The sequence below is a fragment of the Mastomys coucha genome, unplaced genomic scaffold (genome assembly GCF_008632895.1).
Source record: "Mastomys coucha isolate ucsf_1 unplaced genomic scaffold, UCSF_Mcou_1 pScaffold5, whole genome shotgun sequence".
Taxonomy (NCBI): Eukaryota; Metazoa; Chordata; class Mammalia; order Rodentia; family Muridae; genus Mastomys; species Mastomys coucha.
In genome coordinates this window covers 99570594-99597530 of record NW_022196911.1, presented here as the reverse complement: position 1 = coordinate 99597530, position 26937 = coordinate 99570594, and the positions used below count along the sequence as shown (strand labels likewise).

Genomic DNA, 26937 nt, shown 5'->3' with positions numbered 1-26937 from the left:
AGTTCCAACAGCAGGTCAGGATCCAGTTGAATATCCAATTCCACCCAGTGTCTCATTTCAGCCTTTGGGCATGACACCCACTATAAGTTCAGAGCCTACAAGAGAGACTCAACAGCCTACAGCCACAATGAATATTATAGTTCCTCCTCCAGAGCACCTTCAGGATCACATTCCCTATGTAACTGAAGTCATAGTTCAGCCTTTGGATCTGGGACTTACCATAAGTCCACAATCTCCTCCTGAGGAACTTCCTCAAACTAGGCCAGAGACCACAACTCAGATTGCAGGTCTACCTAGAGAGGTTGTAGCTCCAATATATCAAGAGGTGACAGTTTCAACACCAGAGACTCAGCAGCCTACAACTAAAGTCATAGTTCAACCTTTGGATCTGGGACTTACCATAAGTCCACAATCTACTCCTGAGGAACTTCCTCAAACTAGGCCAGAGACCACAACTCAGATTACAGGACTACCTAGAGAGGTTGTAGCTCCAGCCCCTCTATATCAAAAGATGACAGTTCCAACAGCAGGTCAGGATCCAGTTGAATATCCAATTCCACCCAGTGTCTCATTTCAGCCTTTGGACATGACACCCACCATAAGTTCAGAGACTCAGCAGCCTACAACTGAAGTCATAGTTCAACCTTTGGATCTGGGACTTAGCATAAGTCCACAATCTACTCCTGAGGAACTTCCTCAGACTATGTCAGAGACCACAACTCAAACTACAGAACCACCTAAAGAAGTTGTAGCTCCATTATATCAAGAGGTGACAGTTCCAACACCAGGTCAGTATCAAGCTGAGTATCCAACACTTCCTATTGCCTCATTTCAGCCTTTGGACCTAGAACTCACTACAAGAGAGACTCAGCAGCCTACAACTGAAGTCATAGTTCAACCTTTGGATCTGGGACTTACCATAAGTCCACAATCTACTCCTGAGGAACTTATTCAAACTAGGCCAGAGACCACAACTCAGATTACAGGACTACATAGAGAGGTTGTAGCTCCGATATATCAAGAGGCGACAGTTTCAACACCAAGTTGGGCTCAAAGTGAGTATCCAGCTTCACCCAGTGTCTCATTTCAGCCTTTGGACATGACACCCACCATAAGTTCAGAGCCTACAAGAGAGACTCAACAGCCTACAGCCACAATGAATATTATAGTTCCTCCTCCAGAGCACCTTCAGGATCACATTCCCTATGTAACTGAAGTCATAGTTCAGCCTTTGGATCTGGGACTTACCATAAGTCCACAATCTACTCCTGAGGAACTTCTTCAAACTAGGCCAGAGACCACAACTCAGATTACAGGACCACCTAGAGAGGTTGTAGCTCCAGCCCCTTTATATCAGGAGAAGACAGTTCCAACAGCAGGTCAGGATGGAGATGAGCACTTAACCACCCTTCAGCCTGTGGACCTGGACCTCCCCATAGCTTCAGACTCCACTAGAGAGACTGAACATTCTACAATCCTGGTGATGACTACTGTTCCTTCTCCAAAGTATTCTCAGATGACATTTCCAGAGCAGGTTCTCTTTCAGCATCCAAAACCAGCTGAAGTCACAGTTCAGTCTTTAAATCTGGGACTTAACACAACTTCACAGTCGGATACTGAGAAAGCACTTTCTCAAACTACACAGGAAAGCACAACTCAGCCTATAGATCCACCAAACGGAGCTGTAGCTCAAGCTTTGGCCTATCAGGAAGTGACACTTGCAAAACCTAGTCAAGATGCATTTGAGAATCCAACCTTACCCAACATCACACTTCAGCCTTTGGACCTGGATCCAGAGCCCGCCAGAGAAGCTGACAATTTAATAACTTTGAAGGAGACTACAATTTTTCCTCCAAAGTACCCTCAGGTGACACTTTCAGAACAGGTCCACTCTCAGTATCTACCCCCAAGTGAAGCTACATTTCAACCTTTGGATCTGGAACTTAACATGTCTTCACAACCTACTCCTAAGGTAGAACTTTCTCGAACTGAACCAGAGACAAAACCTCAGCCCTCAGATTCAGCTAAAGAGGTGGTCACTCAAGAACCAGGGTACCCAGAAGTGACAGTTCCAACACCAAATCAGGATAAAACTGAGTATCCAGCAGTGTCTGCTGCCTCATTTCAGGCTTTGTACCCGGAACTCACGATAAGTTCAGAGCCTACAACCCCACACAAAAGTACAGTTTCTCCTTCACAGTACCATCAGACACTTTCAGAACGTGTTTATATTCAACATCCAAATCTAACTGAAGTTATAGTTCAACCTTTGGATATGGAATTTACAGTAATTCCAAGCCCCAATCTAAATGTTGAGACTTCTCCACATATACAGGAGATCCTTCCTGACCCTGAACATGAGGAGGTTACAGCAAAAGCTCCAGTGTTTTATGAAATAACACCAACTCAAGATCAAACTCAGTATCTGGTTTCTCCTAAAGTCACAGATCGACATACAAAATCAGAGCATGGTATAGCTACAATGTTCAGTGTAGAGAATGAATTTCTGGCAACCACATACAATATTACAGACCTCCCTCCAAAGCACCATGAGATGACCCTTCTACCTGAAGACCAGGCTCAGGCTCTGCATGGAGACCCAACTCAAGTCACAATTCAGCCCTCATACCCAGAATTTTCCATAGCTCCACCACATGCTACAATGATTAAACATCCTGCACCAGTTCAATCTACGGAGTCATCTGAGACTGCAGCTCAGTCTCCAGAGCATCCCAAAGTGACAGTTCTAGTGATTCAAGGTCAATCTCAGCATCTAAGCTCAGACGCTGCACAATCTGAAGTCCCAGCTACCACTCCTCCAGAGACTGTACATTCCGTAGCCCTAACAACTACTCATCCAGAGACTGCACATTCTACTGTCCCAACAACTATGTCCCCTCCTTCAATACACTATGAGATGATACTTTCACCATCAAGCCAGGTTCAGACTCAGCAGCCAAAGCTGACTGAAGTCACAACCTGGTCTTCACCCGCAAGCCAACAATCTTCCACAGCACCACAGTCTGTTACACTAGTAAGCCTGTTTGCACCTATGGTTGAGACCACAGCTCAGCAAATCCCAAATGGCATCACACTTCAACCTGTGGATCTTGAACCTAACATAACTACATATGCCGGAAATGTTAATACAGAAAAAGATTTAATTTTTCAAATGAAACCAAATGTCTTCACGAGCACCAACATATGTGACCTCTGCTTGTGTGAAAATCACACACTATTGTGTAACCATCTCAGCCCAATGCGGAGACTCCACCAGGTGCCTGTGCCAAGGCCCAACACCCACAAGGGCATCCTAACTGTTTTGTAAGAATCACCTTTTCTTATTTCTGTTTTGCATTATACTTGACATGGAGACCTTTTCCTCAAAGCCTTCCTGGACCTTCCTTGTCACCCCAACCAACACTGGCTGATTTTCTGCTCTTACCTTTGCTTGTGAAGTCATTTTCTTACTACAGTCCCCTCCTCCAGTCTTTTGTGGTGGCTTCTTTTTCCATATTCATTTTTATTTAGCCCCATTATGTAATTATAATGAGCTCAACATTGGCTCTTCCTTTTTTTTTTTTTTTTCACTCCAGCCTCCTTATAACTCATCTCATTAGTGAGGATGCAACAGAGAGGTGGGGATAGATTTCAGAGCTGGACTCCTGCAGTTGGACCCCAGGTCTTTCATGTGGAAGCTCTGCAACTCTAGGAAGAATGCTTAGCTGGGAATGAACTTCCTCACCTGTAAAATGGCAGGGGGAGGGAGGGGTCTGTCAGCTACTCTTCCATAGCTGTTGTGAGGCTTAGTTGACTGTGTGGAGTACTGAATCTTCGTTCTTAGCTTCCGTGAGTGTTAGCTGTTACTACTTGCAATCTCTATTATGTTCAGAAACTTATCTTTGTCCTAGGATATATAATCTTTTGTGCACAACTTGAAGCTAAGAACTGTGAGAGTCACATATTATGTGTATTGTATCTAGAACGTGAAAATGATACAGAGGGGGCAAGGGACCAGTAAACCTTAACCTGTGGCCCAAAGGATGCCTGTAATTATTGAACAGTAAAGTCAGAGAGTACAACCTAGGCAAAGGCTTGATATAAGAAAGATAGAGATTTAGACAAGTCAGATTAAAAGCAGAGACATTGTGTGAGATCTGGAATATCAACTATAAGATTGAGAAAGTGACACAGGGAGACATGGAAAGCCATCAGAAGTTTTCAGGAAAGAAAAAAAATGAAGACAGGAGAATTTAAAAATTAAAATAAAGACAGAACAATAGTATAATCTAGCCTAGAGTTTCTGATTCTCCTGTCTGGGCCCTTCAAGTGCTAGGATCATGGGCATATTCTCATATCTTGGACCATTTAAAAAAAAAAAAAACATAAATATAATGGCCTCCAGGCCCTCCACCACGACAGCCCATAAGAAAGAGAAGGCAGGATTTAGTGACTGGCTGGGCTCTAGAGTCTACAACACAGAGAGGAGTGTAATGTGAACCCACAGGTTAGAAGTTCAGCTTTGGAGGAAATGCCTCACTGCTTGCACCAGTAGCCCTGTACTCTTAACTGTGCTCCCCTGGAAACTGAGAATTAGAAAGTCAGCGGTGTCGTTTGTTCTTCGTTGAGCACATCTGTGAGAGTGTGATGATTTCTACCGATTGTGCTGATTATTTTTCTGTTCATTCAAGTATATAAATTGTTTCTTCACAGAAATTTCCAAGGAAATGTTATTTCCTACATTGACAAAAATGTGTGGAAAGCATACCGTTGGGCTGAGAAACTGTGAGTATGTTTTCTGCCAATATGAATATAAAACAGACAAACAAACAAAAACAAACAAACACACTCACTGCACTGTAAGTTCCTTCTTGGTCCGGGTTTTGAGGCAAATACCCATGCTACAAGGTATTTCCTCTTCACAACCCAAAGCGAGCTATATTGACTGAATTTCTCTGGTAAATTTTGTGGTGACTAAATGTTATAGGGGGGAGAACAGTTGTTTTGCATGCATGAAGCCATAGGTTCAAACACCATCAAGTCAGCCAAAACATTGTTTTCCATTTTATCTCGCATGCATTCGTATGAGCACCCGGAGCCAGAGCATGCATGTGGAGGTCAGAACTTGTTTTTCTCCTTCTATGGTGTGGGCCCAGGAGATTGAGTTCAAGTTTCGGATTCACCAGCAAGCTCCCCTTTCCCTTGAGCTCATTCTGCTGCCCAACTTTTTAGATTAAATTTCACAGACTCTCTCTGAAAGCACCGACGATTTAAACTTGTCTCTCATGCAGAAGTCATCGATGACATTTTTGGCTGTTTTTTTGGGTTTTGAGACAATGTCTCTCTGTGTCACCTTGGCTGTCCTGAATCTCGCTTAAGCAGACCAGGTGGGCCTGAAACTCAGATCTGCCTGCCTCTGTTCTTGGGTGCTGGTTTAAAGGTGTGCGCCACCAGACCTGACGTACGAGTACATTCTTAACGGTTATAAATTAAATATCAGATAGAGAGAAATCTCCTTTGTGCTCTAAGCTTTCACCGCTGGGGTGATGTGTTAGTTTCGTTTTACTGTGATAAAGACCATGAACCAAAGCTACCAGGAGAGGAAAGAGTTTACTCCATCAGCAAGGAGTACTGAGAGCTTTAAGAAAAGAGCCTGCCTGAGTCAGGAACCGCAGCAGAAGCTCCGGAGGACCACTGCTTACTGGCTCCCTCCTCCTGGCTTAAGAAGTTTGTTTTCTTGTTTATCCCAGGCTCCCTGCCGCAGGATAGCATCACCCATAGTGAGCTGGCCCCTCGCGCATCCGTAATTTATAAAGAAAATGCCCAACTTGCCCACAGTGGAGACGTCTTCTCAGTTGAGATCTCCTCTTCACAGATGACCCTAGTTTCTGTCAAGCTGAAAATGAACTAGAATAGGTAACCGCTGCTGTGATTTTGGTGTATATCCTTCCAGGCATATTTGCATATAGAAAAAGAGATGTGTCACAAATTCCTTTTTCATTTTTACATAAATGATAACATCCTGCAACTTGATGTTTTCACTGCATGACACTGAAAGCTACTTTTTAATGCATAATTATTCCATTTCTTCCCAGTCCTGCATAATATTTCATAGTGTGTACATAGCCATGAGAATTTAATATTATCCTACTGTTATTTAGAGACTATGTGGTTTTTCTATTACATGTCTGGCTGTAATAAATGACCTGTATACCTTGGAAAAATGTTTCTATAGACCAGATATCCAGAACTAGAATCTTTAGGATGGAGACCATTGTAGGTATGAAATTATATTTGCCCTAAAAATAAGTAGTGTCAACTTACACACTAGGCAATAGCACATGACAGTGTGTATCTCTTCATCCCATTTCACCATCAATGTTCTCCGCCTGTTTGATGAATTTTGATCCAGGTAACCTTTTAATTTTCCAGAATTCTCAGTGAAAATCACCTGACTGAATTACATAAGGATTCATTCGAAGGCCTGCTATCCCTCCGGGTTTTGTAAGTTAATTGAGCATATTTATTTGTAAGTTAATGTGTTATCTGTGGATGGATTAGATACTAACATCTCTTCGAGCAATAAAATTGTGCAATTATTGACTAGGTTTGGCAGTGCTTGCCTATAATCCCAGCACTGAGTATGTGGAAAACAGTAGGATTGCTGCAAGTTGGAGGTCTGCATGGTCTACGTAGTGGCTTTCATTGCTGTTCCAGGGCTGCTTGGCAAGAGCCTGGCTCTAAAAACATGCTAAAAGAAAATCTGCAGTTATGTCGGTCTGTGCGAGTGCCAGCCTATCTCTAACATTAAAATGCCTTCTATGCATTTTAAAATTTCTAAATCGTATAAACAAGCTTCAAACAGAAGAACTCCATTTACGAAGGAAATTGTTTGTAAGATCTGAGCCATGACTGAAACTCACGTGACCCTTGTTTTCTAAGGCATGTGCTTCTGTTTAGATCTTGCCATACCTCGATCAAGCCTGGTCCACATTCTCATTTACTGTAGCCCATGAGTTGGGGGTGCTGGGACACTCTTACAGGACTTGTGCAAGTTGATGTGGCAAGGTGCCTGATAAGAACAACTTGAGGAGGCAAGATTCATTTTGGCTCTTCATCTCAGAGGTCTTCGGTTCCTGACAGCTGGCTCCATTGTTTCTGGCCTGTGGTGAGGCAGAACTTGATGCTGGAAGGCTGTGGTAGAACAAAGCCTCAGAAAGAGTAAAGGAAGAAATGCCCAGCAATAAGCCACGACCCCACGCCCCTGCTCCCTCCAGTCAGGCACCGCCTTCTGCTGGCACATTCAGGAAGGGACTCATCAGTGGGTTAATTCGTGGATGACCTTAGTGTCTTCATGATCAATAGACCCCCAGCTGAGAATCAAGCCTCCAGTACATGCTTTCTTATTTTCAGGGGGCTTGGAGGGAGTGGAGGGTTTACTTTATGTCCAAACCATCAGCAGGACTAAAAAAGAAAAAAGAGAATCAATAAAGAATGTGCAATATAAACTGTGTGTGGCCTGCACGGTCTAAAATGTTTGCTAATCTAACCTTTACCAAAACAAAAAAAAAACAAAAAACAAAAAAAAAGAGAGAACAAAAAACAACAAAAAGAAAAACAAACAAAAAGCATAGTAGGATAGAAGGAAATAACCCTAAGATTAGAGAAGAACCACCTGCATTAATTTGAAGGTGTGTGTGTGTGTGTGTGTGTGTGTGTGATTACATCTTTGCTTAGTGTGTGTGTAAGAGAGAGAGAGAAAGAGAAAGAGAGAGACAGAGAGAGAGAAAAGAGAGAGAGAAAGAGAGAAACAGAGAGAGAGAAAGGAAAGAGAGAGAGAGAGAGGGGAGAGAGAAAGAGAGAGGCAGAGAGAGAAAGAGAGAAGGGGGAAGAGAGAAAGAGAGAGAGAAAGAGAGACAGAGAAAGAGAGAAAAGGAGAGAGAAGGAGAGAGAGACAGAGAGAGAGAGAAAGAGAGACAGAGAGAGAGGGAATTCTTGTCAGAGACAGGTGTGGAGATCAGGTGATAGCTTGCAGGATTTGGTTCTCTCCTTTCACCATGGGGGCCTAGGGGACCAGACTCAGGACATTAGTCTTGGCCACAGGCGTCCATATTCATTAAGACATCTCACCAGGCCCAGACAGGTCTGTTGGGGGGAAAATTTGCTAGGTACTAAACACAAGAGTGGAGACAAAAGTTAAAACCTTGTTAGAGGAATGCTCATGAGCACCTGTACAGCCAGACCTCTGGGGATTTGAATGCCAAGCCAGGGTACCATGATGATGACCACAACACTGCAGCAGCGCTAGCAAGGAGCTGGACACGTCTCACAGCATCCCCCGAAGCATTTGCTAGGTTCTGGCATCACTCCTCAGTGACAGTTACTGAATCAGCAAGTCTGAAGTCGAGCCGACTGGGCACCTGGAATTACCTAGTGATTACCTAATAATTTCAGAACTCAGGAGGCTGAGGTAGGGAAACTGGGAGTTTGAGGGCAGCCTAGCCTACATGGAAAGACACATACAAAAAGTCATACAATCTCTCAAAACGACTAACTCCAGAATCTATCAAGATCGATAGTTTTTATTTTATATATTTGAATATCCTAAAGGATGAGACTCTTGGGAGGTGGATGGACTGGGTAAGTGGCTTTAAAATATTCAAATCCAAAGGTTTGCAATTTAGATAAAACAAAAAAATGTGTTTTCTATTACCAACTCTTAGTGCTATTAGCTATACATACTAGATATCTAACAGCTAAGCAAAACAATGTTTCTCTTATGTTTCCTAGGGATTTATCTTGCAATAAAATACATTACATTGAAAGAAGGACATTTGAGTCATTACCTTTTTTGAAGTATATGTAAGTTACAATTATAATCCCTTTATATTTAAATTTTAACCCCCCCTTGGTATCTTCCAACTTTACTAGTAGGACTCAGTAATAAGCTAGACTCCAGAAAGACAGATATTGCATTTTTAAGTTTGTTTGTTTTGATGATGGGGACAAACCTAGGGTCCTGTACTTGCTGTTCAAGTGTCCTCCCCACTAAGCTACATTCCCAGATTTTTATGTGTATGCTGGAAATGGAAAATGCACTGTTGCGGAGGGGGGGGGAGTGAGTGTAGAAAGATGGAGAACAAGAGAGGAAATGGAATAAAGATAAAGCATCACATTTCCTTGAATATGGGCAATCACTGTGTGCGTGTGCAGCAGGAAAGTCAGACAGTATCGGGAGAAGACCAGCAGACTGGGGTGGTAACTTAGTAGGGCAGATAAGAGCACAGTCTAATGAGATAGAGATAGGTATATGAAATTATCAGGATGAAATGCATTATTAGTACAATAACTAAAACTTTATTGCTGGTTGGAAGCCATGAACATTCTATGCCAAATCCATTCAGTCTGTTATAATGTGAGAATTCTGATAAGTCGTAGTGAATCGTGACAGCTCTCACTCACTGAGACAGCGCCGCCCCCTTGGCAATTGTGGATAAGCTGTTGTCATTGATGAGCAGACACCATAGCCATTCGTAAACATCCTCCAGTAGACAGGACAAACTTATACAACAAAGAGTAGTCCCACCCAAAATGTCAATGGTGCTAAAAACCCTCTCAGAGAAGTAAAGATCTTTGGACAGAAATTTTGAGCATTTACTGTGGCTAATGTATTACATATGTAAATATAAAAAAAGTGTTATCTTCAGAACTCCTTAGCAAAGTGAGAAGGTATTGAGCTTATATTTAATTATCTATAAATTAGAATCCCCACAAATATAAATGTTCTAGAGAGTATCTTTTCGTTGACTTATGTCCTTTTATTGTTGTTATTATTTTAGCAACCTTGGGTGTAATTTACTCACTGAACTGAACTTTGGAACATTTCAATCATGGCATGGAATGCAGTTTTTACAGCAGTTGTAAGTAAAGGGGAAGTTAACTAAGTATATGTAAATACTCATTTGTGTGTGTGAAAGAATGCAGTATTGACTCACTAGGTGTAAACCCTGTGGAAACTGTGGAAAGTCTGTCTTAAGGTCCATCCATTCTTTTCCAACAAAAAAACTAAGGCACAGGAGGCCAGGGGACTTGTGTAAATTACAGGACAAGCTCTGCTTCCCTCTTCCTGACCTTCAGCACAGGCACAAGCAACACCAGGCAAGCAGTACTGACTAAGTGTTATCATGAGGCCTCAGTGCTGTGCTCGGATGTGTGAATTCTTTTGGAAATCCTTGTGAATGTCTCTAGTTCCCTCTTCCATGCACACTTTCAAGCTGCTTGAATGGCTGCCACACAGAGCTGGAAAAAAAAAATAGCACCGAGTCCTCTGGGAGTAAAAGGTGTAGGTCGTTTCTCAGACATGGATAGGAGGGAATTCCTCTACCCCAAGGTTTCTCTCCCCATGATCAAGAATGTTATTTTTCAGGAAGTTTGTGCCTCTGAGGTTATGGATTATCTGTGGGTATGAGGCACCTTTGCAGGATGGGGAAAGATGTTGTGTGCATTGAACTGTGTAGTTGAAAATATTCATAAAGAACAATGCATCGCTCCAGCTTGGAGAATCTTTCTTTCTTGCCGGGCATGGTAGCACATGCCTTTAATTCCAGCACTCAGGAGGCAGAGGCAGGTGGATCTCTGCAAGTTTGAGGCCAGCCTGGTCTGCAAAGCCAGTCCAGGACAGCCAGGACTATTACACAGAGAAACTCTGTCTTAAATTTAAAAAAAGAATATTTCTTTCCCAAGAGAAAGGGATTTTTTTTCCCCTTTAGAGTAGAGAAATTTATTTTAGAAAAAATAAAATCCATGTTGTTTGTTAAGCATGGTACCACATGCTATAGTGCCAGAACCTGCACTCAAGAGAATGAGGCATGAGTCTGAGGCTAGCCTGGGACATTGCATGTTCTAACCCAGGCTGGACTACAGAGTTAAACCTCATCTCAAACGATCTTTTATATGCTAGTCCATGATCAGAAGGACATTATAAACTCAAAGCGAAGTCTCCCTCTGAACTTGACTTTGGATGACTGTACCCGTCTGGCAGATCAGAAACCGTGGTCCACAGTTGACTCCCATTGGAGGAAGAGTTGGGATGTGCTAGAGCTGGAAGACCTGCTCTGTAGACTTTCTTGGTAACAGTCACCTCTCTCCAGCATAATTCACTGACTCCTAACTTGGGGAAAGGAAGCAGGGCTGCTGTTTCTCAGGTAGAGCAGGTGTGGGCCGTGGGGTAGGAAAGACTCAAGCAGGAGGCACTGGCTTGTTATCTCTAGTTTTTCTGTCCATCTTCACAGAAAGGGAGGTTGCTTCCTGGTGATGAGAAAAGCAGAACTAACTGGGACTGGACATTGATATTCACATCATGTGATCTGAATGGAACTTTACCTCTCAGAATCCAGTTACCATTGCAGATTGGCACAGTGATGCAGGCACGGTGTGTGCTAGGAGGTCCAGCTACTCAGATGCTGAGGCAGGAGGATATCTTGATTCCAAGAGTTCAAGGCTGACTTATTAAGGATAATGAGAACTCATTAAAAAAAGAACTTGACAACATTTGACACAACCCACTAAGTGTGTAGGAGGGAGCTAGACTCCTCTGTCAGGGCCCAACACTCAACTCTTTGTAATAGACAGTTTTCTTCAAGAAATATTTCTCATAGTAGCTGTCTTAGTTAGGGCTTTATTGCTGTGAACAAGACACCATGACCAAGGCAACTCTCATAAGGTCAACACTTCATTGGGGCTGGCTTACAGGTTCAGAGGTTCAGTCCATTATCATCTAAGTGGGCACATGGCAGCTTCCAGGCAGGCATGGTGCAGGAGGAGCTGAGAGTTCTATATCTTGATCTGAAGGCTGCTAGGAGAATACTGGCTTCCAGGCAGCTAGGATGAGCTTCTTAAAGCCCACACCCACAATGCCATGCCTACTCCAAAAAGGCCACACCTACGGGAACAGGGCCACACCTTCTAATAGTGTCACTCTCTGGACCAAGCATATGCAAGCCATCACAGTAGCACACAAGCTTCTTGATTCTTTCCAAAGGCATATTGCCAAAAGAGAGAGCAGGAACCCTGAGATTCTCTCTTCCATCTCCTATACTCTGTTGGAGATGCTTGCATCTGTAATTCCTGTTCACTTACCTAGATTTTCCACTTCCGTTTGCTCAGTTTGTGTTTTCTTTATTGTTTCCATTTCCATTTTCAGGTCTTGCACAGTTTTGTTTTATTCAACTGGTTTTTTTTTTCTTGGCTTTCTTTAAGGGTTATTATTCATTTCCTCCAATTTTTGTTTCTTTTCCTTGATTTCTTTAAGGGATTTGTTCATTTAAGGACCTCCCACACTTTCATAAAGTTTGGCTTAAGGTCATTGTCTTGTGCTTCAGCTGTGTTGGAATATTCAGGGCTTGCTGTAGTAGGATAACTGGGTTCTGGTGGTGGCATACTGCCTTTGCCGTGGTTGTGTTCTTACACTGGTGTCTAGGCATCTGAGTTTAGGGTGATTATAGATCGAGGTGCTGATTTCTGTGTTTGTCTTTGTTGGATGGGGGTTTTGTTCCTTGGTTTCTGTTTCCTCTCTGGTCTTCTGGCCAGGGTGGCCTGTAGTTGAATAGAGGGTCTTCACCCAAGTTGGTGGCTGGACTTCTGATGCCCAGGTGGAAGAGGTCTTCCACCAGAGATGTGGGCTGGGGTTCTGGCAGCCTGCATGGCCTTAGAGGTTCTGGCCGTAGGCATGCCTTGTGGTAAATCTCTACCCCCAATAAGCCCATGCAGGGAAAATGCAACTCAAGTTACATATTTATAAACTGCATGCCTATATTGGTCAGATATGCCTCTATACCACTTTCTTCCCCGGCTATGAAATCCCTACTTGCAGTTTCTCCAGGCCATGTGCTTCTGCTCCATCTTCCTTCCAACAACTCTCCCTCTGTCCTCCAACATCCCTATAAACTCCTCCTCCTCCCCTATCTCTTCCTGTCTTGCCCAGAAAACCTGCCTCCTCATTTTTGCCCAATGATTGGCTATTTGTCATCTTTATTAGCCAATCAGATAATTAAGGGAAATTCCTCTCCAGGCATGGACTCTGGTGGGACACAAGCTTCTTGCATCTTTTCCAAAGGCAAGTTGCCAAGAGGAATTCTGTGACACCTAGTGCGTGATTCCTGGAGTGTTTATAGGTTGAAGTTCTATTTCCCTCCATTGCAAAAGTTTGTACAAGGGTCCCAAATTAGTTAAAGGTCAGGCCCCTCAAGATCCATCATCACCTCTGGTTCCAGGTGCCTACTTGGATGCAGCCTCCAACTGTCAAACACTGTTGCTGCATGTTAGGGGCACATGCTCTCGAGTCTGAAATTCAGGTCAAAAACACACCAAAAGCTCATTAGTTCCGTACCATTGTTTGATTGATAGCAGGAATCTTTCCTCATTTGTATAAAAAAGTTACAAAAAAAATAGTAGTTGATAATCTAAATGGTAAATGTATCCCCACTTCCTTCCAACTTTAAAGTACTTCTCCTTCATTGCCCTAAGCAACTCCAGACTGGTGGCTTGGCTTTTTTGTTTGTTTGTTTTGTTTTGTTTTGTTTTAATTCTTTTGCTACTAACTGCTAAAAGTTCATTGCTGCCACTAATAAGTTCCCTGGAAGACTTCACTTGGCAGAAGATCTACACATTATTCAGACAGAGCACATTCCCATGATAGTTTGGCTATGGTTATGTCAAGAGCATAGCCCTGAAAGGAAAATGCAAGTTTTATCCCTACTGAGGCATCTGCCCACTATTAAGAATATTCATGGAGTAAATGGCCATAAATTGACTGATAGACCCAGAAATACCCCAGTGCTTCCTTTGGGTCCCCTAGCATTGGTTTCCTATAGGAAACTATTCATGTCCAAAATTTTGCTCCTAGATGGCTCAGTTGTTAAAAGCACATGTTGCTCTTGCAGAGGACCTGAGTTTGATTCCTAATACCCACATGGTGCCTCACAACCATCTGTATGTCCAGTTCCAGGGGTCCCAATACAGTCTTCTGACCTCCACAGGTATCAGGCATACGTGTGGTGCACATACATACATGCAGGCAACTACTCATACACATAAAATAATAAATCTAAAAAAAAATTGAATATATTTAAAAAAAAAAAAAAGTTTGCTGTCTTTAGGACCCGGTGGTCAACACTTTGGTTCAGACAGGATCCTGGCAGCTGCCTCTCACAGCGAGAAAGGCACAAACATTAAAGAAGAGCATCTTGAGCCTGTCCTTTGGGATGAGTTAGGGGGGATGTTTAATTTGTAGTCATTCAACAGTCTTGAGAAGGTCACATCCAACATTCATGACACCTTTGCTTTCTCAACTGCATCTGATTCTTCCCACTGGTGTGAGAAGGCTCCTTCTCTTGTCGCCCCAGTGGTTCTCCCTCTACCTGTAACAACTCTTTGGTGCCTGCATCTACAAGGTGTCTGCTATGTTCCAGGTACTATTCGAAATACTGAAACAAGTGAGAAATGGGCATGTAGGAGATGCTGATGTGTGTGGCTGATGTTCACTGCTCTTTCCATGAAACCATTCTTACCTGCGCCTTGTAACAGATGAAGTTGAAATCGAGAGACCTTGGCTACCTTGTCTCTGTCCATGTCATTAACAAGTGGCAGGGCCACCTAGAAGTGGTGTCTTCTGGACCAATTGGCTCAGCTTTCTGGGCTTTGTATCTTATGAAGTTCGCTTCTACTTGTAATAGGGCCTGTGGGGCAGAGAGCTGCATTTCCTTCTAAGAAATCCATACCTGTAGAACTCCTGGGCACAGTTATCTGGCATCCCCAGGGTTCCTGCACCTGGTTTATTGTCCATTCAAAGTCCCTAGTGTTGAGCTGCCTGTAATGGCCATACTCCTCCTAGATGCCTTTGAATCCTGGACTGCTTGGTGAGGGAAATCTTAGTTTTTTCTACTGAAAGAGTTCAGATTTGAGGCTGTCCTACTAAGGTGACTTCACTCGGAAGTTACAGAATCAGAGTTTGAACCCAGATCCTGCTGGCTCAAGCCACTTTTGCCTGTTCTTCCTGCCTGTCTTCCTCGTGGCTAGTTTAAGCACTGTGACTCTCAGAGCCATGGTGCAGAAGCAGACTCACCATTTTTGATTTCTTAGAATCTACTGGTATAACACAGAATCCTGCACCAAGGAGCTTCCAGTTGGGAGGCGGGCTTGAAGGCTCATGGAACTTGTAGATGAGGAAAAGAAAGGATTGCTTCTTTTCTCACATTCTTCTTGCACGTTGGACCAGGGTCTGGGCATCTTCCTCTAAGGAAGCCATTTCCCTGCCTGCCTTTGGGATTCTAGTGTGGGTACTTTTAGAGGCAGCCTTAGTTTCCCCCTTCTACCTGTACAGAACTGCAAGGTCAGCCAGGTGAACTTCCTTGGGTATATTTGGTTGTTTTCTATCTAAGCTCACATATACACATGTGCATGGCCTTCCAGATACTCAGGCATGTGGCTTGTGGTCTTCAGTTTCCCAAGCACCTAACTCATCCCAAATGTCACAGTTCCTGTGGACATGGTACTCCCTGCTTTCCCGTCAAGCTGTTGTGTAAGATCTTCGTTGTCCCAACTGTGCTCATATCGCTGCCTCAGTTAAAACACTTGCCTGTAATTGTTTTCTAAAGCCACCTTCTGGGTGAAGTTTCTAGAACTAGAGAATACTCAGTAAGGTCAGATATAAACAAGTCTGGTCTCACTAGGGGCCACCAATTCCCTAGGATTGATTGAGGCTTTGAAGGAGCTCCATACAGCTCGTTCTGCTCCCTCTCACAGCAAGGCTGTGGGGTGGTTGTTTGTTTGTTTGTTTTCTTTTGTTTTTTAAGGTTGTCACTGAGCTAAGGTGAGGAATAATTTAGGTGAAGTTAAAAACAACATAAATCCTATTGTTCTTACAGAAATTGAGTTGATTTTCTTGAATAAATGATTCCAGAGTGTGGCAAGCCTTTGGTTAACTTTCCACAGTTCAATAATTCATTGTTTTATGCCGGATGAACTCTAATGTCCTTACTCAACTGTTTTCATTGATATCAACATGTTGTCATAGCTTTAATCTCTAAAGTCTCAATGACAATGGGCTAATTAAATGTTAATCACAGGAAATGATCGAGGAAAAGGAATAAGAGGAAACCATAACTCTTACAGTTCTTACAGTGGCATTCTCGAATGAGCACATGAGGTTTAAACAGTTAACTTCTAAGTTACTAAGTTCTAAGTTAACACTTGTGACAGTGTGTAATCCCAGCACACAGGAGGTAAAGTCAGGAAGATCAGAGCAACACGGTCATCCTGAGCTGTATAGTGAGTTCAAGGCTAAGGCTAGCCCAGACTAATGAGACTTGCTTCCTTTAAAAAAAAAAAAAAGTTATTTCACCCATTATTTTATACTATTAATACACTCTTAAAATGTGTATTTCAACCTTTACTTATTACTTTGCATGTGCCATGGTGTAAATGTGGAAGACAAGTGGGCTTAGGGACTGAACTACAGTTGTCAGGTTGACAGTAAGTCCCCTACCTGCTAACTGCCATTTCTGCCAACTGGTCAGCCCAGGAAATTATGTTTGCAAAAGTTTTCACCGGGCGGTAGTGGTGCACACCTTTAATCCCAGCACTTGAGAGGCAGAGGCAGGCAGATTTCTGAGTTCGAGGCCAGCCTGGTCTACAGAGTGAATTCCAGGACAGCTAGGGCTATACAGAAAAACCCTGTCTCAAAAAAACAAAACAAAAAAAAACAAAACAAAAAAACAACAACAACAACAAAAAAAAAAAACAAAAAAAAAGTTTTCTAGAAAGAATATGATCAAAATATATTGTGTGAGCTGTAGCTTCGTGAGAACACGTACCACAGGTGCACGAAGCCCTAGGTTCAATCCCCATGACTGTCAGAAAGCAAATGAAAGGAAAAGATGAGTTAGGTGTGGAGCTGGCTCTGCAGGTAAAAGCTCTTGCTGCACAAGCCAGACCTGCTTTTGACTCCTGGAACTCAGTGTATGGAGAAAACAAACTCCCCCAAAATTGTTTGCTGGCATCCACACCTCCCTGGCACTCACACACACAGCCTGGCATGTGCGCCACCTCCAACACAATAATTATAATAAATAAATTTTAAAATTGTTCTAAATTAAATCTAAAGAGGAAGATTTAATTGTAGCTCTCTTAAATCCCCTTTCTCCATGTGTTAAACACAGGCTTTGGAATCAGAACTAACCTCAAATTCCTTTTTTTTTTTTTTTAATATGCCCTTAGCAAACTAGGACAAATTATACAAACCTTGTGTGCCTTGGTTTCCTCACCTGGAAAGCAGGGGCGGTAGCTGAAGCGATTGCTCAGTGGTAAAGAGCACATCTTGCTCTTGCAGAGGACAGGAGCTCGAAGTTCCACAGGCTCTGACTCCCTCTTGTGGACTCCTCAGATACTCGCCTCACCAGTACGCCTGCCCCTGCTCCACACACACATACATATACACTTAGCTTTTTAAAAAAAAAAAAAAAAAATGTTTTTAAAGAAAATGGGGTAATGGTCACCCTAGCACCTGGAATCAGGTTAGACATGGAGCATCACAGAGCACCTGGAGTCAGGTTAGACATGGAGCATCACAGACGCTTGGGGGCTGAGGTGACTGTTAATATGTTCTATGGAGCTGAGGTGACTGTTAATATGTTCTATGGAGCTGAGGTGACTGTTAATATGTTCTATGCTGATTTGGGAACAGACTAAACCTAGAACTTTTTTTTTTTTTCTGTTTCACTTCATTTCTCCTATTTTATTTTGTTTTTGTTTGTCAGCCTCGACAACTAAACAAAACCCTCTGTCAAGAGAGCAGGAGAGAGAATTGTTAATTTTATTGGTGTATAAACGATGTTGCTTGCTTATCCCATAAACGCTTGTTAAATTCCATGGTCACTTCAGGTACCCTTCCAGGCAGAGGGGTGACAGTGGCAGTAAAGCACAATCTCTGTGCTCCTGGCACATGCACAGGTTTGTCAGTCTGTGATGATCAAGAACACAAGACTGTGGTAGAGCCCAACTGTGACAGGGGCCCGGCTGTGACTAAAGCCCGGCTGGGGTGGTGGGAGGGCCTGGCTGTGGCTACTATTTGCTGTCTTATTTCCTCCAAAGTAGGGAAAACTGTCCTATTATTTTCCTTGACTTAGTGAATAAGTGTTTTATATTTCTAAAAATGGATAAGCACCTTGAATTATGGAGAGACATTAAAAATAGCCTTTTCTAGCCAGGTATAGTGGCGCACCCCTTTTATCCCAGCACTCAGGAGGCAGAGGCAGAAGGATCTCTGAGTTCCAGAACACCCCGGTCCACAGAGCCAGCTCCAGGACAGTCAGGGCTATACAGAGAGGAGGGACACACACTCACACTAAATAAATAAATAAATAAATAAATAAATAAATAAATAAATCCCCAAACAAAACAAAATAAAGCCTTCCCCACACAACCAGAGCTTTACTTCCAGTGTCGCTGTCTGCTAGATTTCCGACCTAGAAGCTCTTTAGAGTTTCTCTTCTTTGTATTCTGCCTTTTTTCTCTTTTTCTCTATTTTTTTCTCTTTTATTTTCTATTCACAGGAAGAATGTTCATAGACTCTAAGGGTGGTTTATAAGTAAAAAGTACTATATGTAATATATGTATATATGTAGACACATATATTTATATTCCATACTGAGGAATGAATGTAAATTTTTGGAGTGGTGTGAAGCAGGTTGAAGTGTGTATAATGTGAATCCCACTGCTTTTTCAGAATCCTCAACCGCAACCCTCTGACAATTGTCGAAGATCCTTTCTTTTTTAAATTGCCAGCATTAAAATATCTGTAAGTATCTGGGTTGCTGGGATGATTTCTGCTCTTTTTTTATTTTCATCAAGAGGGTGTTTTGCCTTAAAAGAGAAATTGCAATTTTAGTTTCAACTCTATTGTTGAAAAAAAATCATTGAGAAAAGGATGGAGTGCCTGGAGAGGTGGTGCACATTCTTAATCCCAGCACTTAGAAGGCAGAGGCAGGGAGATCTTTGTGAGTTACAAACCAGCCAGTACTATACAGAGACACTGTTTTAAAAATTAAAATTAAAATGAAAGAAATAAAAATTAGGGGTCTGACAAGATGGAAGCAGTGCCTATAGATGCTAGAAGAGGGCACCGGACAATTGGAGTTACACAGTTGAGAGCCAGCCTGTGGATGTGAGAATGGACCCTAGTCCTCTGAAAGAACAAAGTTCTTAAAGGCCAAACCCCAGTGTATACTACTTTTAAAAAGAGGAGCCATGTTTGATTTCCAGCACCCACACTGGGCCTGTCATAACCTCCTGAAACCCCAGCTCTAGGGAATCCGACACCTCTGGCCTCTGTGGATACCTCCTACGCACACACACACGTATCAGGTGGCTTGTACCATCTGCTCCAGGGCATCTGTTGTCTTCCGGCCTCAACAGGCACCTGAATGCTCATATACACACATAAATAGTCAATAAGCATTTTTTTAAAAATAAAAATAAAAAAGGAGGCTCTGTATGATAGTGCACACCTTTAGTTCCAACACTCAGAAAGGAGAAACAGGCAGTTACTGTAAATTTAAGGCCAGCCTGGTCTACACAGAGAAACCCTGTCTCAAAAATTAAAATACCCCAGCTCTCCTGTGTCTTTAATATAAATAGTGTATGCAGATGCACAGAGCTTAAAAATGGGCATTCAATATTTGAAATTTAAGTGAAAACTAAGAACTATAGAATGGTAGTTACAATAGGAAGAATCCAATGTAAAAGCAAGAGGTGAGAGAGTGCAATAAAGACAGGTTCGATTCTTCGCCAAGTTCACTCGCTTGAGGATGGAAATAGCAAACTTCCTTCTCTTTTCAGAAGGAGCTCCATGAAATAATCTCTTCTAGGACAGCAAGATTTTATTTTTATTTGTGTTTACCTGTATATTATATGTGTCTGTATATGCCACATGTTTGCAAGTGTCTGGAGAGGCCAGAAGAGGGCAGCAGACGCTCTGGAGTTGGAGTCCCAGGTGGCTGTGAGCTGTCCAGTGTAGCTACTGGCAACTGAACTCCCAGCAATAGAGGCAGGACAGGCTTTCAACCTCCGAGCCATCTCTCCAACAAGACAGTAAATTCTTGAGCCAGGTAGTTTTATCAGAAAGCTGAAGGTTAAGTAAGCATGTGGTGGAATGGTTCCTCATGAAGTCTGGCTTTCTCCTTCAGGGACCTGGGGACCACACAGGTGCAACTGATTACGGTTGAGAACATCCTCATGATGACACTGGAGCTGGAACGTCTGTAAGGTTTATCTCTTAGAATAATTTCACGTTGGTTTTAAAATGTGTGCATGTGTGTGTGTGTGTGTGAGAGAGAGAGAGAGTGTGCATGTGTGTGTGTGTGTGTGTGTGTGTGTGTGTGTGTAGGCATGAATACCACAGTGTGAGCATGGAGGTCAGTGGATGGCTTTAGGAATTGGCTTTCTCCTTATGCTGTGGGTTCCAGGGATCAAACTCATTGGTGTAGCAGGGGACTTTTTATCTGCTGAGTCATCTTGCCAGCCCTAGATTTCTTAACAGTTTCTTGTATTTTAAATGTTTTGAGGTTTGCCTTATTTCTTCAGTCTGAGTTACTGGGGTGAATTTTCATGCAATAGATTCAAACACATAGGTTGATGAGCTTTCGGTGTTAGTTCCCTAACCACTATTACATTACTGACATAGACCAGTTGTCCAAAAGGCCCCTCCTGCACCTTGCACCCCTCCCACCACCAGCCCCTGTGATCCACAAACCTTATTTCTAGTCTCCATAGTTTTTCCTTTCCTAGAACATCTTGCAAATGACATCCCATGGTATGTGGCCTTTTGGATCTGTCTTCTCCCACTGAGCATGATCTTTAGCATCTCTCACCAACAGTGTGTGAGTAAGCAATGTCTTCAAAAGGCATTCAGCTGGGTTGGGGGTGTGCTCAGTGGGTAGCGTTTGCCTAGCATGCGTGATGCCTTGGCTTCCATATAAACCAGGTGGAATGATGAATATCTGTCCTTCCAAGTCAAGGTCATCTTCAGCTACACAGGCATTTTCTAGCCTGTCTGGAACACAAGAGTTCTGCCTTTCTGCTAGCTCATCTGAAGTGGTGTCTGTGCCCTTGTCATCTCAACTCTCTAGTAGCCTGTGTTCTAGAGTGTCTAGTCATGACAAAAAACTCTTGCTGTGCTTCCTTTAAGGCAGGGCCCATGTTGAATGAGATGTCCGTGTTCTTGTTGAGTTTTTGTTTTTGTCTATCATGCAGGGTCTCCTCCTGTAGCCTAGGTTGCATTGAACTTGTGACCTTCCAATCTGGCATCTTACTGAAGTTTTTGTTTGTTTTACACATTTTTTGTTTGTTTGTTTGGCTTTGTTTGCTTGTTTGTTTTTGTTGTTGTTTTTTTATACATTTTCATTTCAATCTGGCTTTATTTTGTTTCCTTGGGAATATGTCAGGTCAAACATCCAATACTACCCTCCTAACTAGGATTTCGGGTGGCCTATTCATTCACATCCGACCACCCAAAGGTGGTATACTGATGTTCTTCTGGTTAGCTTTATATGTGGTACGTTGTGGGATTTGGGGAAGCTCCACTAGAGACAGACACTACATTTTACCAGGGAAACTAGGGTCCTGTACTGGCTGGTTTGTGTGTCAACTGGAGTTACCACAGAGAAAGGAGCTTCAGTTGGGGAAGTGCCTCCATGAGATCCAGCTGTGGGGTATTTTCTTGGTTGGTGATCAAGGGGGAAGGGTCCATTGTGGACGGTGCCATCTCTGGGCTTCAAGTCTTGGGTTCTATAAGAAAGCAAGCTGAGCAAGCCAAGGGAAGCAAGCCAGTAAGTAACATCCCTCCATGGCCTCTGCATCAGCTCCTGCTTCCTGTTTTGCTTGAGTTCCAGTCCTGACTTCCTTTGGTGATGAACAGCAATGTGGAAGTGTAAGCTGAATAAACCCTTTCCTCTCCAACTTACTTCTTGGTCATGATGTTTGTGCAGGAATAGAAATCCTGACTAAAACAAGTCCCTTTAGGGGTTCTTAGTCTCTAATAAAAATATTTAGGAATGACTCAAAGGAACCTTGAGGCGAATTAGAGTAGACAAACAGTAAGCTGCAGGCTTGGCAGCTACCCAGAACTATCTGATAGAAGGAAGGGGGAAGCCATACCATTATAAGTAGCTCTGTAGCCACGGGGAAGCAGATATAGCATCACGGGGAACTAGGGGAAAGAATAAAAAGCCCCAAAGAGCTAGGAAAAGCACATCAGGCCATGGTCAACATCTAGAAGAAGGAGCCAGAAAAGAAGGAAGGTAAAAATTACACCTTTTATAGTCAAGACTCGGAGGGTATGGAGAGTCCACAACCACTGCAGAGCGGACAAGAATGCTGGGGAGGAAAACCACAGTGTCTCATTAAAGGGAAAATTAAAAGTGTCTCATTAGCATGGCTTAAGTTGTATCTCCCTTCCTGTAGAGTGGTCCCTTTTCAGATGTGGTCCCTTAAACAGGCGATTGACTTGCCAACTGGAATGTTGTCTCTAGTGCCCCACACCTGAGATACCATCCTCTTGGCCAGAAGGAAAGGTGCTTAATGGCCCCCACCGCAACCTTACCATGCATCTCCTCTAACTGTGAATCCGTGATAACCTTGTCTGAAGCAGGTATCACTCTGTGGTTGAAACGAACGCGTTTATTAGCTGGTATTCTATAGGAAAAGTACCCTGCTATTTCTTTTGAGTGCCATTATCAATTCATGGATTCTTTTTATGATTATGTTGTGCTTCACTGTGGTCTTTATCTCCCCAATCCTATCTGTCTGTGTGTCTGTGTGTCCGTGTTCGCATACATGTGATGTGAGTGTGTGTATGTGTGTGTGTATGTGTGTGTGTTTGTGTGTGTGTTATTAAAATCAAACCCAGGGCTTTGCAACTGCTACACAAGTGCTATAACAAAGAGCTGCAAAGCACAAAAATAATTCAGATTTGGCTGATGTGATGATCCATGTTGCCCTTTGAACCATAAAGTATGAGATTAAATAGGCTGTTTTAGGCCTCACATAATTTCTAATATTCTGATGACAGGAATAGAGAAAATTGTGCACAGGTTGGAGGCTTGCATGGGCCCTTCTTCCTGTGTGTGTGACCAGCCTGGATGAGACCTCTGAGCTCAGAAGAGATGCTCCTATAGATCAGTGTCACCTAGTGCTGCTTAATGTCACTTAGTTCTGCCCCTGCCATCTTTGTTTTAGGCCTAATTTAAGATTCTATTGACAAGAGTACACACCCACCCTGACACTTACCCATCTGCTGAGCATCCCTGTCACCCTCCATGATTATTTTCAATATCAGCAGTAATTTGCCATTGAGTCTCCGAGATCCAGCTGCCCACGCCTCATGTCTCAAGTACTCCTCTCTCTGCAACCTTGTGGAGGCCTTGGGCTGCCTCGTCTACACCTCAGTAACCCAGTTCTCTGTCACTCCATTTATAGGATCTTACCTAGCCACATGGCCTGCTGCCTCTGCAAATATAAAGCTAATATTGAGGTTATCTGCAAGACAATCAAACTGCATTGTCATCCCAGATGTCTGACAAACATCACATTCTGTCGTGAGTCTCTTGCCTGATAAATGATTTAATTTTGACATATAATTTTTAACTGGTAAATATGGTTTTAATTATTTTTATTTTAATTAAGATTAATCCCCCGTCTGCCTTCTTCCCTCCTTCCAATCTCTCCCATATGCCCCTCACTCCCTCTCAAACTGACCCTTTCTCTTGATTATTATTGTTACATATACAGGTATATAAACACATAAATATATCATATAATTCGCTGAGTCCGTTTAGTGTTGCTTGTGTGCACGATTCATAGCTGACCACTTTGTTTCTGGTAACCAATTAGGCAGCTCGTCCCTGGGAGAGGCTAGCTCTCCTTCTCAGCAGTCAGGAGTTGCCTGTAGTTCCTTGTCTGGGAGTGACCCATGGGAATTGCCCCTTAATGTGTCTGTTGGTGGTTCAGATTTTACCTAGGTGACCATATTTGAGGTATCATGGATGTAACTTTCCTGTCATACATAGAAGATAAAAGTCTCATGACAGACTTCCTGGTCCTCTGGGTCTTCTCATCTTTCTGCCACTACCTCCCTTCTGTGATGTTCCTAAAATTTAAACTAGTGATAGACTTGTTTGGTTCCATCCACTCACCCAGAATAATAACTCCCCGAACTTCTGAATTTCTCCCTTGTGGAAATTGGGCTCTCATATGTTACTTCATTATTTAAAAACATGACTGTTCTATGATCCAGAGAGATGGCTCAGAGGCTCAAGATGCCTGCCACACACACCTGGTGACTGAGACTCAATCACTGGAAGCCACAGAAAGGTGGAAGGAAAGAATAAACTCTGCAGAATTGCCCTCTGACCTCCACACTCACACCATCACACACATGTGCCCATATACATCATGCACATACAGACATTACATATATATAGTGAATATATAGACATTCCATATGTAGTACCTATGCATATATGTATATGTATATTTTATATACATACATCATGCACATACAGACACTATATATAGTATGTGTATATATAGACACACATATATAATACCTATGTATGTATTTATATATACACATTATTACATACAGACACTATATATACACACTATATATACATACTATACACTGCATATATACTATATATACTTATACTATATATACATACATATACACTATATATAGTGACTATATGTGCAATGTGTGTGTGTGTGTGTGTATACATATATGAAGATAGATAACTTAGTGGTTAAAAGTACTTGCTGATCTTTCAGCGGACCAGTCTTTTCAGTACCCAGAACCTACATGGTAGCTCACAACCATCCATAACTCCACTTTCAGGGGATCTAATATCCGTTTATGACCTCTGCAGACCGGGTAGATACAGACACATAAACGCAAGTAAACTCATACATATAAAATGAATCTTTTAAAAAGGATATACATATTAGTCAGGCGGTGGTGGCACACGCCTTTTAATCCCAGCACTTGGGAGGCAGGTGGATCTCTATGAGTTTGAGGCCAGGCTGGTCTATGGAGTGAGTTCCAGGACAATCAGGGCAACATAGGGAAACCCTGTTTTGAAAATCCAAAAGGAAAAAAAAAAGATATGCATATTAAAACTGCTCCACACACAAAAAGAGCAAGAGATGAAACGGGGTGGGGAACAGTAACAAATGTCCCCACTCTGTGAGCTGTACATTGTGCTTGAAGATACCTTGCTTCAGTAATCACGTGAATATTTTACATGGCAGTCTGAAGCTGGCTTTATGTACATCAGGTCTCAAGTACCCCTGACTTATGGGGCAGATGGAGAATGGTTTTGTTTCCTGTTGCACTTTTTTAAAAAATATATTTATTTATTTATTTATTATATGTGAGTACACTGTAACTGTCTTCAGACACCTCAGAAGAGAGCATCAGATCTCATTACAGGTGGTTGTGAGTCACCATGTGGTTACTGGGATTTGAACTCAAGATCTTCAGAATACTAGTCTGTGCTCTTAACTGCTGAGCCATCTCTCCAGCACTTCTTTTTAACACTGTGATGCCTTTTTATTTAGAATCTGAGAGCTCCTGATTTTATAAGTAGTGAGTGCCTGCCTGACTCCCCTAGTAGAACAAGCCTAGATTGGCCAGCTCTGTATTTGTGCACACACTCAAGTTTTTCTATTCATAGATCACTCGGGTGATTTTAATTATTTGTTTGTTTGGTGTTTGGTTTTTGAGGCATATTCTCACTATATAGGTTTGGCTGGCCTAGGACTCACCAGGTAGATTAGGCTGGCCTTGAAGTCGTAGAGATCCTCCTATCTCTGATCTGAAATTTTTTTGCTGGGATCAAAGGTTTGTGGCACCATTCCTGGTATCATAGGATTTTGAATGTGTCTTTCTAAGCTGATTGTGGCAGCACATGGCTGTGATGCCACCTACTCAGGAGGCTGAGGCAAAAGGAGCCCGTTTCAAAGCCATACAGGCAACTTAGTGAGACTCTGCATTCTAACCCTGACCATGGTCCAAGGATGGAGCAAGAGCAGCTCTTCAAACAGAAAGTTCAAAAAGGACGCTGGGCCCATCCTGCCCTCTCTTTTGGTTATTCCCATTTCACAGGTTTACAGTGTGGGTTTCTTCTTCTCTCCACTAATGGTCATTCCATCCAGTATTTGCTTCGCTGGCCCCTATTGTATTTGATAGGATTGAATGGTTGTGGACTGAGGAAGGGGCTGCCAGTATCCTCTGACCAACACCACTCTCTTGTTCTCTGACAGTTGAAGCATCTATAGGAAACCCAGAAGGAGCATTCATGAAGGTGTTGCTGGCCCGGAAGGAGAGCAGCAGAGCCGAGCTCACTATTGAACCAGAAATGGGCTACGAGGGCCAAACCAATCTTGGTTCTTTGGGCCTCATGAATGAGCAGCTTGACTTTAACGACGAAAGTGATGTTATCAGTGCCCTAAATTACATACTGCCTTATTTCTCAGAGGGGAATCTGGAAGATGTGGTATCGACATTGTTACCATTCATTAAACTCCTGTTTTCTAATATACAAAATGGTAATAATTCACTGGGATCCATCCAAAATGATACAAAGAGCCTTACTCTTAAATCAGTACCTAAGGCTAGTAAGCTGGCTTACAAAAATAAGATGAATAAGCTTTATCTTCTGGAACATCTCTTAGATGCAGAAATTGATGAGATTAGAGAGAAAGAGAAAACCGCCATGCTTGAGCAGCAGTCAAGCCATTTAGATCCAAAATTTAAACAACAGATATTTGAAAAGAGATGGGAACCTGCCTGGACAGAGGAAGACAGTCTTGCAGGCAGTCTTGAGG

General features: G+C 42.6%; 1 protein-coding gene across 1 annotated transcript in view; it reads left to right on the top strand.

Annotated features, from left to right (window-relative positions):
- The window catches only part of Lrrc37a (leucine rich repeat containing 37A), a 39791-nt gene that overhangs the window by 4747 nt on the left and 8107 nt on the right, over positions 1-26937 (top strand). The window contains exons 3-11 of the mRNA XM_031354076.1: positions 245-3324; positions 4714-4785; positions 6433-6504; positions 8791-8862; positions 9840-9920; positions 18782-18853; positions 20241-20315; positions 23530-23648; positions 26374-26930. Coding sequence (XP_031209936.1) covers positions 245-3324; positions 4714-4785; positions 6433-6504; positions 8791-8862; positions 9840-9920; positions 18782-18853; positions 20241-20315; positions 23530-23648; positions 26374-26930 — 4200 coding nt within the window. The remainder of the gene's footprint in view (positions 1-244; positions 3325-4713; positions 4786-6432; positions 6505-8790; positions 8863-9839; positions 9921-18781; positions 18854-20240; positions 20316-23529; positions 23649-26373; positions 26931-26937) is intronic.